We start from the raw sequence: 17,964 nt of genomic DNA, 5'->3' as shown, positions 1-17,964 counted from the left end.
TTTGATGCATTTGAATTAAATTCAGAGATCTTTTTAAACTAGGCTTTTTAAAAAGCTATCTGCCAAATATGTATCTGCCAGCTAACAGAGGCAAAGGAGTACATTTCAACTTGAAATGTAGGCGACTTAAGCCTAAAAGTCCTGTGTGATTTCTTAATCCACCATAACTGGATGCCTCTGGAGAACCAACCAAGTTGGTTGGAACCAACCAATATGACAGGAGGACTATGAAAGCATGGAGGGTAACAATGCTTTTTTTCAATGCAAAAACAGCAGCCTGCAGTCACATGAAAGGATATATAAAGGGGGAAATTAATGGGGGAAATGCATTACCAATTTGTCCTTGTAAAGGTGGGAGTAGGTCACATTATACTGATTTATCTGGCTTGAAAAAAGGAAAAAAAGAAGACCTAGTTAACAGCTTTTACAGGTGGAAGAAATTGTAGAAATTGTTCCATTTTCAAACCAAAAGACATTTAAAAAAGTTTCAGCCAAGTAAAACTGTCGTTTAAAATGAAGTTTTGTGGCTGTTTGGGTGGAGGACAGAGAGATAATGCATTATCTTCAATTAATGGAAAAATTTACTTCAATGGAAATGGATTACTTCCATTAGGAGAACATCAGTGTGGTCCAGTGTGTTGGCTTTATGTCTTCACCAAAGCAAAACTTAAGTGAGCATTCTCATTCTTAGCCTCAGTTTTTGCTCTGTAAAATGGAAATCCCAGCAACATGCATTATAGGATTACTGCTAGGATGAAGAAGCATGGCAATGTCTTCTGCTGACTAAAGTTATTTTTTACTGCTTTTGGTTTATTAAATTGCCCTAAACAATCCCCCCGCCCCGAATTCACTTCAAAGATAACGAAACAATATCTGAGGCAAAACTGAAAACTAACAGGACTGGAGCTGAAGAACCTTGGAACACGGACCTAAGGTTTGGGGGCTTGCATTTTTTGAACAGCAGCTCCTACCTCCACTGCATTTTGTGAAAATATCTTTTGAAACTGAGGACGTAATCCTATGCATGTTTAGACAGAAACAAGTCCTGCAACTCCCAGCATAACCCAGCCAGCCATACTTTTTTTTAAGTGATCAAGCATAGGATCTCCTATGCAAAGGAAAAATGTGAAAGATGCCGCAGTCGAAATAACTCTTCAACAACTCCAGGATAATCTTTGAAGTTATTTCTAAAGAAAATATGAAGAATTTAACATGTTTTGAACAGTTTTTGATTAGACAGAATAAATTAGCAAGTCTCTAAGACATGCAGAGAGATGGGAAGATAGAAATTAATAATAGCAAACCAGCCTGCTGCTGTCTGACTGGCCTTGGGTCCACAGCCACCCAAGAGGTATCAAATCACAAGCAACATTGTGCATATACAGCTACAAACATTTCAAAGCAGAATGATGCACAGTTTGTCAGGTTATTGTTGTGTGTTCTCTATGAACTATTTAAAATGTATTGAGAAAGAGTGCAGCAGGGCTTGCCAACCTTTTTGGGCCCATTTGGAATTTTGATAAAGTGGCACGGGAGTCGCCGCAAAATGTCTACTGTGGGAGGTGTGGCCAGTCACAAGATGGCTGCCACAGAGGCATGGCTAGCCACAAAACAACAAGAATTTCAGTTCTTGTGTATCAGAAATGGATCATCATGATTTGCGTGACTTTTACATGGGAGCTACACAAAACCGCCATCTAAAGTTTACATTGTCTATATACTACACAATAAAAATCACAGATCCAGTGTTTGCCATTGAACAAAAATATGGATCTAAGGCACAGGTCTTCATGATTTTTACTTGGGATGCCAACAAAACAACTATCATGTCAGAGTACACACCCATGGACACGGGGGGGAGCGGCACCCATGCTGGTGAGTTGGGGAAAATCTCATGTAAAAATTATACTTTAAAATTGGAGCTGAAAAACAGTTGGGAAGGAGGAGGTGAAGATGTTTATGACTTCAACTGTTCTTTGGCCCATCAAGATTTGTGTCTCAAAATACAAGTTCTGATATTTACAAAGTTAACACAAAGCACACTCTTGTTACACAGGATGCATCCATGAATATTCACTTTGTCAAGTCCAAGGCCTGGATGATACGACCCCTGGCTATCTTTGAAAAATGTTTACTGTAACTTGGTTTGAATGAGGTAGCAGTGCAGATATGTAACAGAACAGCCTCTTAACACATTCTAGATCAGGGGTGGGCAACTTGTGGCCCTTCACCTGTTTTGGCTGACGATTCTGATTAGTCCTAGCCAGCACAGCCAATAGTGAGGGAAAATGGGAGTTGTAGGCGAAAACATTTGGAAGGCCACAAGTTGCCCATCCCTGTTCTAGATACAGAAGCCTAACCAATCAGGATGATTTCTGTACAGAAACCTTAAACTGAGTTAGAAAAATGTTTTCCAATGCATGGATGACTTGGATATTAGCTAAAGGCAACAGCTTGAAATTTCAAATTTTGGCAGTGTTTGTTGTGCGGTTTTTTTGACAACTGGAAATTGTCAGTTCTAATGGTTCAGTCCTACATATGTCTACTCAGAAGGAAGTTCCATTAATTTCAACATGTCTTACTCCCATGTAAGTATTATATGACTGAAGCCTTGGAGAGCAATCCTACAGCCCCTAGTCAGCATCTGGGGGGCCATAGGATAGTTCGGATTCCTGGATCCGAGGTTGGAGACATCATTCCAACTTCGGACCAGGAGTCTGAACTCCCAGCACCTCCTGCTTGCAGCCAGCGCAGAGAACTGCGCTGGTTCTCTCTCCGAGCTTGCAAAAGCAACCCCGGGGAGGAGGGAAAGGGGGTGGTTCTGTGGTTTGAGAGGGGAGGGGACTGGGGAGGCCCACTTACGAAGAATCCTCTGGCCTCCCCAGCCTCCTTCCCTCCCGTTCCGCAGAGGCCCAGCTAGGGTGAAAAAGCCTGTCTAGTAAAAATGCAGAGTGGGAGGAGTGTGGAGATGAAGATCACCTCCACGCCCCTCCTGGTCTGCATAGGATGCCCGTCAATCTTAAAGTTCAGAGGCAGACAGGCAACCCAATAGGACTGCATCCTTATGCACTAAAATATGCACCAAGATATAAATGTCAATTGTTAACTGAATTATTTTTACTATTTGAACCAATATGGTACATAAGAGAATTGTAGAGAAAGTTATTTATTTTACACGTTTAAATATAAAAGTGAAATGTGTTGGACGTACCTAAGAGAGAATGTTACATGTAAAAAAAAAGTGTCCAATTCTGTACCTCAAAACAGAACCTGATAATGGAAGATTCGCCGAAGAGCAAAAGGTCTTTGTAAAAATGTCACAGCTATACTTCAAGAAAGTATAAAATATTTTCACATGGCAAATCTCTCTAACCCAATACTCCCCCCCTTCCAAGTACTCATGTTTGTAAACTGTGGGAAATTATTCATAGTATAAAAGGAATGCTCCTTTTAAATCCTGTCAAGGATGTCCAGTAGCACTACACAGTAGTTTCATGTTTCCACAACCCAGTCCTGATATTGCCAGTACTGTCAGCACTGAGTAATGTCCCATCCTGGGCAGTACTTTTCAGTGGCCCGTTCTGGACAGCTAAATTTAAGCCATAGGACTTCTGCTGCCCTTCCAGCTCTACCACTATCGGTTTTCTCAATACATCCTTTTTGAAGTTTGTTGGCACTGTCTTTTCAGTATTCCTGTGGCCTTTTTGAAGAGTGCTACAAGCATCACTGCTGTCTTGCTGGGACTGGTTATACTGCCGTTCTCTGTATGCCAAGTAAGCTCTTCGGCTCCTTGAATGCCCTTCGCTGATACTTTGACGAGTTTTAGGTAAGCCATTTTGGATGCTTCCTTCTACACTAGTGGGAACATCATAAGCATACTCTCGTAAGACTGTCAGTCTGCTGGCACGGTGTCCTTTACTTCTATTTTTGTGATGGCGACCTGGGTGCCCATTTGTCCGTAATGGTACCTCTAAAGGGGCGACATGCATTTTGATCTCATTGTCTACTGAGTGTTCAGTAAGACTGTTATCAAGTGGAGGGCCAGTGTTCAGTGCTAAGGAGCCTGGAGGACACTGAGCTGCTGCAGCCTGTATGTTGGTTAGTTTACAACCTTGAGAAGAATTTTTTAAGCTTGATGCACTTTTATTAGTGCATGACGACTCTGCACTGCTATTGGTGCACTTGGCAGGTTCTCCATTTGTCCCACTTGCACTGGAAGAGGGCTGAATGTTAACTTGTACTGAGTATGTGGTCCTTCCAGGGCAGCAGGTTGTTATCCAAGCATGTCTGACATCTTCTCTGTTAATGCAGTGATGTATGATTAGAAAACCACTAAGGCTTAGGCACATGACTCCAAAAAAGCAGCTAAATACTAAATCCAAGGGATAATATAAAGAAACAGCGAAGGCCCCAAAAATCCACAGAGCCACATATAGAAATAAAGTGAGGCTAACACCCACAAGCTGAGCATGGAAGCTATGCTCGTTTTCCAAAGCTGAAGTGGAAACCAGCAACACAGACATTGAATCCTGATGGTTCAGGTTGCCATGTTCATTCGTTGCTAAACGCTGCTGTTCCTCAGCTGGCTCTTTAAGCTCAAATTTACGCTCAGGGTGCCTTTTCAGTTGTATAAATATGCTGAGAAAATACATGCAGTTTACGAAAATAATGAAGCTAGCAGGTCCATAAAAAGCTCCCAAGCTTGGTTCCCATGCCATCCAACAACTGCAATAAAAAGAAGCAAATGCTGAGAAAGGCATCCACTGTCACATTACTTTGAATAATTTAACCATTTCAGTTGATTAAAATCCATCCAATTTAGCTGTGTAATATAGTTGTCGAAGAGACAGACCCTACATCCATCAAAATACACATCAATAATACAATACTCACTAAGCGGAGTTAGGTCTGCTTCCATAATTCCTTATATTTGCAGCAGCTGTTATCCCACAAACTATGACAGGGATCCCTCCACCAATTAGGTAGAACCTAAAAAAAAAAACAGACAACACATAGCGGCTGCAACAATTCGAGATACATTTTGCCAACTCTGTGCGGTGGATCATCCTTAGGAAGAACGTCAAACCTATAGTGCTATTGGAAAACTATGGCCCAATTCATGTTTGTCTTTTGGGATATCACATGGACAAAGGCATCTGAGTGGCTGCAAGTGACTGCCAGTCTCTGCTGCTCACTCACCCTCACAAAGGACAATGTCTCACCGATTTTAAATGGAAGCAATAAGGACATCTCCATCTTTGTTTGCTTTCCTCCTTCTCTGCAGCAAAATCCAGCAAGGCCTAGTGACTGACCAAAATGCAAGTTGAGGAAAGGGCAGAAATGAGATATCGAGGAACTGCTGACTGCCTATATCTGCTTTGCAGACTGGCAGCTGCTACAGCCACTAGGATGGTTCTTTCCAGATGATGTCTCAGAGGTAAACATATGAACCAGGGCTGTGTGTAGGAAATGCTAAGAGGACACACCAAGGAAAGGAATCATTACTTATATAGCGAAGCTGGGGCTCTGGTGAAAAGTGCAACCTGTCAAACATGCATCTACCTACAGCCTACTATAATAATGTACTTGGAAGTAAATTCCACTGAAATTATTGCATTTTCTTCTCTGTGTACATACAATTGCTGCCTTAATGAGGTTCTGAAGGAGCCAGTCATAAAATGCAAAGAAGGCACATAAATCTGGAAAGGAGATTATTTTGAAGTTCAGTGTAACGTAACCAGCTTTTTTGCATGGGATTGTTCTAAAAGGCAAAGAAAGAATGGACTTGTGGTTTTTGAGCTGAGTTTGTGGCTTGTTTGAAGGTATTTTTCCCCCTTGGTCTGCGCTTTTGTTCTCTCCCCCTCTCTTTACTTAGGCTGCTGCATCACCTGATTCCATCTGCTATGGTGGTGGTTTTCTTTTTCTGCTGGCTCACCTGGCTTAGCTTGCTGGTATAAAAGCCTGTGGCTTGTTGGTGGGGCCACAGTCCACAGCTGAGACTAAGAGCAGGACAGCTCTGTAGCAAAGCTCTCTGTTTCTTGGGAGTGAGTGAACTGGGTGAGCAAACAGGATATTCAAGATAACACAGAAAGGCTACAGAGACTCAAACCATCTGACTACTATTCTCACCTGCTGATCTATGAGGGAACAACCAATGCAGCCATAGGAAATGTTGAATGGATCTCCAAAGACTATGAGTGTCCTGGTAACCAAGTTAAGGAATTGGGGGCACAAGTGATGTTTTCATCAATCCTTCCTGTTGAAGGTCAGGGCACTGGTAGGAAAAGAAGGAAACGGAAAGTGAACAGCTGACTATGCAGATGGTGTTGTTGGGAAACATTTCGTTTCATGGATGGCTTACGATACCACTGTGAAGGACTCCTTGCAGATGATGGGGTTCATGTCAGAGAAACTGGAAAGAATGTTTTTCTCAGGAGGTAGGGATGTTGGAGAAATCTGCAACGGGTTCAAATGAGTTCAGATTTCTATGAACCAACCTGCAATAGACGTTGGGGACTGGGTTTTTCTGAGTTGTGGACTGTTTTTGCGCTTGGGGGCGGGGGGAGATTTGTGCTAAATTGCATTAGCCCTAATACACTTTAGCACTAATGGAAATTAGTGCAAGTAGAATGAACTTCTGGTAAAAAAAATTCTGATTCCGTCAATGAGCAGACATTGGAACAAAAGATGCTCGACAATCTGTGAAACACAGACAGAATGGATTTAACAAAACCCGTACATCCCCAGCAGAAGCCTCGCAAATCTAATCGAGAGAGCTTTAAATGAACTCTTGGGGAGTGAGTTTGGCAAAAGCTCAGAGCTAACTACTGAGCCAAGTATTAATGACATGAACGCAAGGGACAGAGGAGGTAAGACAGTGAATGTGGAGCCTTGTAATTTGTAGGTAAATTCAGCAGGGAAACCCAGAAGGTGGAACACCCATGGTCTCTGTTGTCTAAATATTAGCACAATGAGTGTAGGAAACAAACAGGATTAACCTGAAATCTTGATATGGGATGACAGATACAATCTGATGGCTATCACTGCAACTTGTTGGAATAAAACTCATGATTGGACTACAGCAATTGAAGGGTTCCTTTCTTCAAAAGGAATAGACCCAACAGATACTGGGAATGAAAGCCCTGTTGAAAGCGTCTGGATAAGGCAAAGGGAGTGAGAAACAAGAGTGATATTGTTGTGGCAGTATACCACAAACCACCCACCCAGCCAGAAGACGTGGCACTTTCCTAGAACAGATGATAAAAGTTGCTCGGAGGCGAGCCATAGTATTAATGTTGATTTCAATTATCCTGACATCTGCTGGAAGCTTAACTCTGCTAAGATGGTGGATTTCCAATACATTTTTGACTTATCTTGCTGGCAATTTCATCTCTTAGAAGATGGGAAAAGTAACAAAAGGATCTGCTGTCCTGGACTTAATCCTGATCAACAGGGAAGAACTGGTCAATGAAGTAGAAGTGGCAGGAACCTTGGGGGAAGGTAACCATGTCACATAGGAATTCATAACAGCAAGGTCTGTGGAAACTGAGCTTAGTTGGACATGTATTTTGGACTTTAGGAAAACAGCTTTCAAAAAGCTCAGAGAAAAGTTTTCCTTCCCATGGAAGGAAAAAAGAGTTCAAAAGGGATGGGAGGCCTTGAAAACTGAAATACTGAAGGAACAACTATAAACTATTCCCATGAGAGGGAAACAGGGGACATTTAAAGAAGCCAGTATAGCTGCACAGGGAGCTCTCTGATGTGCTGTGACTCAAAAGGGACATAAAGGGGAGACGGAAGGAGGGACATAACCAAGGAGGAGTACCTGTAAGGATGGTAAGGAAGGCCCAGAATGAGCTGAGGCTTGTGGGGGATGCCAAGAACAAAAAGGGCTTCTTCAGCTATGTTATGAGCAAGAAGAGCAAGGTTGGGGTAGGTCTGCTTGCATGGGGAAGATGGTGAATTGTCAACAACTGACAGAACTACTCAACTCCTATTTTGCCTCAGTCTTCTCCCACAAGGAAAACTGTATTCAACCTGGGACAAGTAGACCAAATGATATAAGGAAGGACTTGCAGCCCGGGGTGGGTAAGGAGAAAGTTAGAGAACACCAAGCTGTTTTAAATGTGTACGGGTCTCCAGGACCAGATGAATTACATCCCCAGATGCTTAAACAACTAGGGACAGTATTTCAGAGTGGCTATCTGGAATCTCTGAGAATTTCTGGAGAACCGGTGATATGCTGGAAGACTGGAGATGGGCAAACGTTGTGCCCATCTTCAAAAAGGGGAAGAAGATGGAACCAGGAAACTACAGACCAGACAAGAGAGCTGAGAAGGAAATTCAGGGAAACCAGCAGTGTGGCGAAGGAGAGAAAGAACAGATAAAGCAGCCTTCAGCTAGACAGTAAACTGTGGCCTAAAGTTAGAGTTGTTCATATTTGGTTTGTTGTTGTTGTTCAGTCGTGTCCGACTCTTCGTGACCCCATGGACCATAGCATGCCAGGCCTTCCTGTCCTCCGCTCTCTCCCGGAGCGTGCTCAAGTTCATATTCATTGCATCGGTGATGCTATCTAGCCATCTCATCCTCTGCCGTCCCCTTCTCCTTTTGCCTTCAGTCTTTCCCAGCATCAGGGTCTTTTCCGGGGAGTTTTCTCTTCGCATTAGGTGGCCAAAATATTTGAGCTTCAGCTTCAGTATCTGTCCTTCCAATGAGCACTCAGGGTTGATTTCCTTTAGGACCGACTGATTTGACCTCCTTGCAGTCCAGGGGACTCGTAAGAGTCTTTTCCAGCACCACAGTTCGAAAGCATCGATTCTTCGGCGCTCAGCCTTCCTTATAGTCCAGCTCACCCATGCTTGTCCATTTTAGTTCGCTGTTTCCCAAGATGTCGATGTTCAATCTTGCCATCTCACGTTTGACCACCTCCAGCTTACCTTGATTCATTGATCTGACATTCCAGGTTCCTAAACAATATTGTTCTTTACAGCATCGGATTTTCTTTTCACCACCAGAAACATTCACAGCTGAGTGTCCTTTCGGCTTTGGCCCAGCCGCTTCACTCTTTCTGGCGCTACTTGGAAATTCCCTCTGCTCTTCCCCAGTAGTATAGTGGACACCTTCCGACCTGAGGGGCTCATCTTCCAGCGTCATATCTTTTAGCCTTGTGATACGTTCCATGGGGTTTTCTTGGCAAGAATACTGGAGTGGGTTGCCATTTCCTTCTCCAGAGGACCACATTTTGTCAGAACTCTCCACCATGACCTGTCCGTCTTGGGTGGCCCTGCACGGCATAGCTTATGGCTTCACTCAGTTACGCAAGCCCCTTCGCCACAACAAGGCAGTGATCCATGAAGGAGTCATATTTAGTTTATAATTCTATAAATCATTTTCTTAATATTTTTATTTACCAAACATTCAAAAGTTAAGTAAATACTGTTAAATATCTATTTTGTTTGTCTCTAGAGTGACTGCAATCTGCACCGCCTCATCCTAGTTATAGAAACCTGAAACATTACAGTTGCGTAACCACACTCAATGAATGCTCATTAATGGCTCAGCATCCTCCTGGAAGGAGGTCTCAAGTGGAGTGCTGCAGGGCTCTGGCTTAGGCCTTGTGCTGTTCAACATTTTTATAAATGACCTGGATGAGGGTGTATAGGGGTGGCTTGTCAAATTTACAGGTGACACAAAGCTAGGAGGGATAGCCAGGACCATAGAAAACGGGATCAGATTGAAAAGGATCCTAAAAGGTTGGAACACTGGGCTGAAACTAACATGAAATTTAACAAAGACAAATGTAAAGTCTTGCATTTAGCTACAAAAAAATCAAAGGCACAAGTACAGGATGGGGAGATGTAGCTTGCAGCAGTACATATACAGGGATCTGGGTGTCTTAGTGGATCACAATCCAAATATAGGTCAGCAGTGTGACACAACTGCTAAAAAAGCTAATGTGGTTTTAGGCTGCCTTAACAGAAGCACAGTCATGGGGAGAAATAGTTTTGCTCTATTCTGTGTTCATCAAGCCCCATTTGGAGTACTGTGTCCAGTTCTGGGCAAATGTTTTAAGAAGGGTGTTGACAAACTGGGGAGCATCCAGAAAAGAGCAATTAACATAGTGAGGAGTCTGGAAACCATTTCCTATGAGGAGTGGTTGAAAGAGCTGGATATGTTTAGCCTGGAGAAGAGAAGATTAAGGAGAGACATGCCAGTGGTCTTCAAATATCTGAAAGACTGTCATGCAAAAGATGGAGCAGACTTGTTTTCTATTGCTTCAGAGGATAGGACTACAACAAATTGGTAAAAATGGCTAAACGTTAGGAGAAACTTCCTAACGACGAGGCCTGTTCAACAATGGAAAGTGGTAGGAGGTGGTGAGTTCTCCTTCGCTGGAGGTATTTAAGCAGAAGCTGGGTGGCCAGCTGTCAGGGATGCTGCAGTTGCATCCTGGTTGGACTAGATGATTTCTAAGGTCCCTTCCAACTCTTCAGATTCTATGAAATAATTTGACAGTGTTCACCTGTTAAATTATCAAGCTGCTTTGTGCATAAGAAAGGAAAACCTAAAAAAATATTTTTCACATAATTAGTTATCATCTCCAATGCGATATGCAACCAATATTTTCAAAACAATGTTTTGGTACATACAGAAATGACCTATTTAGATCCTTAAATAGTCCATAACAGGTAATCCTCTACTACTGCCTTCCCTGCCCTGTTGTCTATGCTGGCTGGGGCTGATGGGAATTGTAGTCCAAAATATCTGGACGGCACCACATTGGGGAAGGCTGCCCTACCAAAACAAAACCTTAGTACAAGTACCTGAACTAAATGCATGTCCTTCTCCTGTCTCATCTACATTTTCCTTCCTACGGAGCAGGGACCTGTCATCTTCTTCGCTGACCTGTGAAATGCCATGCACATTGAGAATGCACGTGCTCCCTCTCATCATCATTTCTGCATGAAACCTCTAGCACCTACTATTCACTTCAGAGAGAAAGGTGATGCAGAGAGGAAATTTTCTGCAGACTTTGATTTAGCAGCAGCACTTCATGATGTTCAGTAGTTTAATGTCCTGAACACTCATTTTGATACATGGGGAATGTAAGCACTCATATTACAATTCTGCACACCAACCCTCCCTCTTTGTATTCAATGGGAATCATGCATAGTTGTACAATATTTGGATAGAAGACCAAAGAGAAAACGACCTTCAAGGCCTCAGATGTGTCAGGATACAATGTGTCAGCTCTTAATGGCTTCTAAAGAACATATTTAGCAAATACATGTGCTTGAAAGATGAGAAAAAGCTAGAGTCATTGGGCCGGTTCACACAATCAAACAGCCCAGCGTGGCTTGTTTGAGGGTAATGCAAGGGTTGTTTAACCGTCACAGAACCCACACCTGCCTCGTTCAGATGACATGACAAGCCACAGTCATGGCTTGAATATTCAAAAGCTGCCCAGCACGTGCTGCAACCCACTGTGGCTCAAATAAGCCATGGTGGGCCGCAATGATTGTGAGAACCAGGTCACTGGTAAATCGATTGACTACCTGATGAACTATGGTGAACACAATCCACCAGGAATATTTACTGCACAACCCCTGCTGAAATAAATGGATGTTGTACGAATGATCATACTTTGTACACAGGAAACACAGAAAGCTGCCTTACACCAAGTCATAGTATTTGCCCATCTAGCCCAGTATTGCAGACTGGCAGTGGGTGTCCAGGGTCTCAGGCAAGGCCTTCCTATCACATGCTATCTGACAGTTTAAACTGGAAATGCCAGGAACTGAACCTCGGATCTTCTGCATGGAAAGTATATGCTCTATCATTGGCCTATATGCTTGCTCGGCTCCTCCAATAATCAGGTTTATGCAGGAAATATTACAAATTGATGTTGTGTCTTGTCCTTTCATATTATTTTATATGACCAAGAGAAAAATATTTTGTGTGACCAATTAACATTGCGGGGTTAACCATTCAGTAAGAATGGGTTATCCATTTGAAGAAAGCTAATCAGTTTCTGCCACCTTGTGGAGAAAGTGAGATTAATTTAGTTTAACAGACAATGGATAGCACATCTGGAGAGAAAATCAAACACATATTTTGAATACTTGGGAGAATGAACAGGGGGGAACCAAATGGAACAAGAAAAACCAACAGGCGGGGAAAGGTTTAAATGGCCCCTCCCTTCCGCAGCGGTCCCCTTGAGGACTCAAGTTCGCAGTTTGGTTCATTCTTGGATTCAGTCCTGAACCTGGAGTTCCAGGTATCAGTGGTGGACAGGAGTTTGCACAGCTATGGCTGGTGTGCCAAATGCACCTGTTCCTGTTGGACCTGGCTATGGTGACACAAGCTTTAGGTATATCCCATTTGGACTACCGTAATGCATTCTATGTAGGACTGCCTTAGATAAGTGTTCAGAAACTTCAGCTGTCCAGACTGCCAACGAGGGCCAGTTACAGGAAGCATATGTGACTCCCTTGTTGCAACAGCTTCCCTGGCTACCGGTCTGTTTCTGGGCAGAATTCGAAGTGCTGGTTATGACCTATAAAGCTTTATACACCTTCAGACCAGGCCAACTGAAATATCATACTCTCCCATACAAACCTGCCTGGGTTTTTAGATCTTTGGAGGAGGCCTTTCTCTCAGTCCCGCCACCACAGAAGACACATTTGGGGGGGATGTGACAGAGAACTTTCTTGGTGGCCTCTCCAAGACTCTGGAACCTCTGTGCCAAGGGAGGCTAGGCTGGCTCCCTCTCTGCTGTCCTTTGTCAAGCAGACAAAGACATTTTTATTCAGACAGGCTTTTGGCATTTAAGTTGGGTTGCTATTGAAAGGAGTGTTAACAGGTTGGGTGGTATTATTTCTTTTTATTCATGTGTTTTAATTGTATTTTAATTTGTTTTTACATTTTACTTGTATTTCTATTTTTATTAGAATTTTACTATTGCTAGCCACATTGAGTGCCATTTCTGGAAGAAAGGCGGGATATACATTTAACAAACAAATACAGGATAAATAATATTTGTTGGGGGAAAATTACATATAGAAAAATGTCTACACTGTCCTTCTAGTGCCTATGCACTACCCAGTGTGGCTTACAACACTTTAAAATCACAATAACATTACATACAGTACACATACTAGAAAAGTAGAGACCACATATAAAACACAACCTTGACATAAAACAGCAGATTGCTTAGCAGGCAAAAAACTGCCAGAATAAAAATGCTTTTACAAAATCTTTATCCCAGTCAGTCCCAAGTGTTTATAGACACAAACACAGTGTGCACTGGAGCTGGACTTAATGCAGGACACACATATGTATACTGCCAAAACCACTAGTGAGAAGTGACTATCTGGAAGCAAGTGGACAGTGTGCAATTAGCAAGGCATGTGAGCAAAGACAAAGGCTGGAGAAAATGTTACTGGATACGAAGGAATACGATAAAGAGCTGAATTTCTTTCATTAAATTATGAATTAAATTATTATTGAATTAATTTTAATTCAAATTATTGAATTAAAGAGATCAGGGGTGTGAGAAGAAAATCAAGAGAAGAGTGAGGATATATAAGGACACACTGAATCCACATGGCATACAGAAAGTGTGGGCTACCTGGATCTCTTTACTGGTCTATCAAAGTATTGAGAAGAGATCAATACAAAGCTTATCTAAGAAATCCACACTGTTGCTGGAGACAGAGCCCAGGATGGAGAAGGACCCTTTTCTACCAGATGACTCTGGTCGTTAAGACCTCCTCTGTCCTCCCCCTCCCCCCACCATCTGAAATCAGTAAGGTGGCGTTTCACCTATAGAGCTGAGTTCTCTTTAGCCCAGTAGAGAAATTCTAAGAATGATACTAAATAAAGCAGAAGCTCAACAATATTTCTCACCTCAGCATTGGCCTAGGAGGTGGTGGTGGTTCATCAGGATCTTGACACCTCTTCACCTTCCTAGTGACTTGCTTATAGATGTTCCTAGACGTGACTCCCATCCACAGTAATGTGGAAAGTGTAGAATAGTGCAGGATTATCCCAACCTGGAAAATAGGTGTTAAGAAGCAAAACATTCACATGAGATAAATGTCTTTTTAGCACATCATATGCTTAATATACACACACACTATTTCTTCTGTAAAATAACTACTCTTAAGCCAACATCTGCTTGATTAATTCCTGTGTGCTCATTTATTAACTCTGAAACTACTGGTCAGCTTGTGTTCTAAAGATGGGGCAATTCCTGTGTGCTCATTTATTAACTCTGAAACTACTGGTCAGCTTGTGTTCTAAAGATGGGGCAATTCCTGTGTGCTCATTTATTAACTCTGAAACTACTGGTCAGCTTGTGTTCTAAAGATGGGGCAATAAACTTGTAAACTCTGGTAAGTTAAGAAAACGCTCTTCAAAATATAAAATTTACATAGCAGAAGTGCATGGAAATCTATAATTTGGCTGAAATTTTGCTATCTGTGAGAGGCATACATTTTACGCTTCATAAATCATCTGATATGTTTGCTTTAAATTCTGTTCCTTTTATCTCTCTACAGGAATAAATGAGACACTTTTCAGTCAGAAATTTGTTCTGCGCTTCAGATATCAGAGTACAAAATACTTGCATGTCATATCAGTTTAAGTAGTGCATATTATATTGTTCACTGCTTGCACCTTTAAAATGCAAACAGGAAACAGGGATCCAATTCTGTTTATTTTGGGGCTAAACTACATGGTGCACCTCTTAATTTATTTTTTAATCTAAATCACGCCTTCATCCACAAAGGATTCTAGGCTGCTGTAGACAGAACTGTATAAAAAACAATACAATATAAACAATACAATTGCAACAATAAGAGGCATAAAATGATTCAGCCATCAAACCAACAACAAGATAAATAAAACTAACGTTTAGTTTAAACTAAACATAATTTCCCCTCAGTTATTTTTGAAAAATGTCTGGGCAAACACGAAATTTTAATTTTGCACTGAAAGGAATACGGTCAGCACCAATGTTATCTCCCTCAAGAAGACATCCCAAAGTTGGAGGACCACCACAGAGAAGGCTCTCCCTTTTTAAATGGATAATGCACTTCTCCCAAGGATGGCAGTTAAAGAAGGGCCTCCTTTGAAGAGCTGAATAAAATGGCCAGGATGATATGAGTGGAAGCGCTTCTTCAGACCCCAAGCTGCTTAGGGCTTTATAGATTAGACATGGGGAACTTCTGGCCAACCAGCTTTTTCTGTGGGCCACACCCCCTCTCCCAGCAGGGAAAAGCTCTTCTCTCCAGGGAGAGAGGGCGCACTTGGGGAGGAAGCTGCTGAGTGATTCAGTCCTGCTTACTTCTGCGGCTTGTCCTGCTTACTTCTGAGAGGACATGCAGAGGCTTCTCCTGCTTATTTCTGGGTAGGCTTAAAATGGGTAAGAATCACATTTTGGCCCTGCCCACTGTGCCTTTGACCCCACCCATGGATAGAATGTGCCCTCCAAGACTTTTCCTGGACTGAGATTCGCTCTTGGACTGAAAAAGGTTCCTTGTTATAGATGATCACCAGCACCGTGAATTGGGCAGGGTAGGAACTAGGTAGTCAATGGAATTCCTTCAGAATTGTTGTAACATGGCTCCACCTAGTAAAGCCAATCAGAATTCTAGCAGCTGAATTCTGTACCAGCTGAAGCTTCCAAATTGTTTCCAATGGCGGCCCCATCTACAACACATTACAGTAATCTAATCTGGAGGTTACCAGAGCATGGTTCACCATGGACAGCCTATCCCTATTCAGGAAAGGCCAGAGGTGATAAACCAGCCAAAGCTGGTAAAACGGTGCTCCAAGCCACTAAGATCAAGAAGCACCCACAACCTGCACACCTGCACCTTCAGGGAGAGTGCAACCCCATCCAGAACAGGTTGAACAATAATGTCCCGGATCCAGGAACCACCTACCCACAGTGCCTCCATCTTGTCAGGATTCAGCTTCAGTTTACTGGCCCTCATCCATCCTATTACCAAGTCCAGACAATGGTTCAGCAACTCCACAGCATCACCTGATTCAGATGACACCGAGAAACAGAGCTGGGTATCATCAGCATAATGATGACACCTTACTCCAAATCCTCAGATGACCTCATGCAGCTGCTTTATATAGAATCTAGTATGGGAAGAAGATGGAACCCCACGGGATCCCACAGCTCAAATGCCATGGAGACGAGCAGGAGCCCCCAATGTTAACTTTTGAAACCAACCCTGCGGGTAAGGGTAGAACCACTGTATCACCATGACCCTCAAGACACAGAGTTAGTACAGCAAGATACAATGGGACCAAAAGTCGCTGAGAGATCAGGACAAATCAACACAATCACATTCCCCCATCTCCCTCCTCACTGAAGTTATCTGTCAGGGAGACCAAGGCTGCTCCAGTGTCAAAGCCTGGCCTACATCCAGATTGAAATGGGTCTCTCTTGAGTACCTTGTCCAAAAAAGGGATATTTGTATACACCTAATTGTATGTAACAGTAGTCTGACAATGATCTCCACCTCTTTTGAGGGGTTGAAAAACTGATTTCAGAGAAGGCTTTTGAAGTGAGGGGCACTGAACCCTTTCCCCACCTGCATTTTCTCTACTCTAAACACCCAACAGGGTACCAAATGCATTTGCCTTCACCAAACATGCATTTGGAATGCCATAAGTGGAAAACGTTTCTGGGAGGGAGGTGATTTGGAGCAGGTAGGAAAACAGTTAACATCTCCTCCCCTTCGCCATTTCTCTGTTCTCAATCGCTATTTCGCCCACAGAATGGAAGTCACAGCTAACATTACATACATTTACATGTAATGTGTGGTGTGGTCCTTAAAGGAACAAGTGATGAATACACTTAGGCACTCTCACAATGACGTAATTTGCATTCAATGTACATAGCCACTCTCCTGGTTCTCTCTGGCAACTAAGAATCTTCCCCAGGTATTGAGGTGGGGAAGCTTTGCAAAAGTTGTTATACTGATGTGTGGGGACAGGTGGAAAAGTAACATCTGAGGATTCATTTGCAAGATTGATTTGGTATATGTACCAAAGTAGAACTTACTGCATGAGAAGCTACTGAAGCCATTTATCTGGAATGCTAATGGGCATACTTTTGTCTACATTATACTCTAGATCAGGAATTCTCAGCCCTTCTATCCCTAGGGCCTGTTTGAGAGAGCTGACAATGACTGAAGCCCACCAATCACAAAATAATGACAGATGGAGGTGTGGCTTGGCATAATCAGCTGGCAATTGATGATATCATTTTATACTGATATCTAGTCCCCCTCTGAAAATGGCTAAATTCTTTGCCACAGCTATTTCCTTGTAGCAGAGTTCCACAACTCAGCTTTCCTCAAGTTATATACAGACATTGGTTCTGTAGATATCATTACTCAGCTTCCACATTTCAGGAAGAATTTTCTGATTGAGAGGTTCTAAGTCTGGGTTTCCAAATGGAGCCTGTGTACACCAATTGCCCACAGACACCACTATTGGTACCCACCAGGTTCCCTGCCTCAACTGATTTTAATTTTATTTCTTAAGATTATTTTTAAAAAATGGGTTGCTATGCTTCAAAGCCCCTTCATGGATCACTGCCTTGTTGTGGCGAAGGGGCTTGCGTAACTCAGTGAAGCCATAAGCTATGCCGTGCAGAGCCACCCAAGATGGACAGGTCATGGCGGAGAGTTCTGACAAAATGTGGTCCACTGGAGAAGGAAATGGCAACCCACTCCAGTATTCTTGCCAAGAAAACCCCATGGAACGTATCACAAGGCTAAAAGAGATGACGCTGGAAGATGAGCCCCTCAGGTCGGAAGGTGTCCAATATACTACTGGGGAAGAGCAGAGGGAATTTCCAAGTAGCGCCAGAAAGAGTGAAGCAGATGGGCCAAAGACAAAAGGACACTCAGCTGTGGATGTGTCTGGTGGTGAAAA

At 42.7% G+C, this 17,964-nt stretch overlaps 1 protein-coding gene across 5 annotated transcripts in view; it reads right to left on the bottom strand.

Moving 5' to 3' along the window:
- Positions 1-1,165: 1,165 nt before the first annotated feature.
- The window catches only part of ADGRA3 (adhesion G protein-coupled receptor A3), a 78,737-nt gene continuing 61,938 nt past the window's right edge, over positions 1,166-17,964 (bottom strand). For all 5 annotated transcript variants that reach the window (XM_084857018.1, XM_084857020.1, XM_084857023.1 and 2 more), the window contains 3 exons: positions 13,909-14,054; positions 4,894-4,989; positions 1,166-4,725 (listed from right to left, as the gene is read on the bottom strand). In XM_084857018.1, the coding sequence (XP_084713144.1) occupies positions 3,480-4,725; positions 4,894-4,989; positions 13,909-14,054 (1,488 nt within the window). In that variant the 3' untranslated portion in view covers positions 1,166-3,479. The remainder of the gene's footprint in view (positions 4,726-4,893; positions 4,990-13,908; positions 14,055-17,964) is intronic.

Source organism: Heloderma suspectum, chromosome 5, assembly GCF_057233095.1.
Source record: "Heloderma suspectum isolate Gila_16-S chromosome 5, 16-S_ref, whole genome shotgun sequence".
NCBI classification, from domain to species: domain Eukaryota; kingdom Metazoa; phylum Chordata; class Lepidosauria; order Squamata; family Helodermatidae; genus Heloderma; species Heloderma suspectum.
The sequence above is the reverse complement of the archived record's forward strand: the minus strand, read 5'-3'. Positions and strand labels throughout refer to the sequence as shown.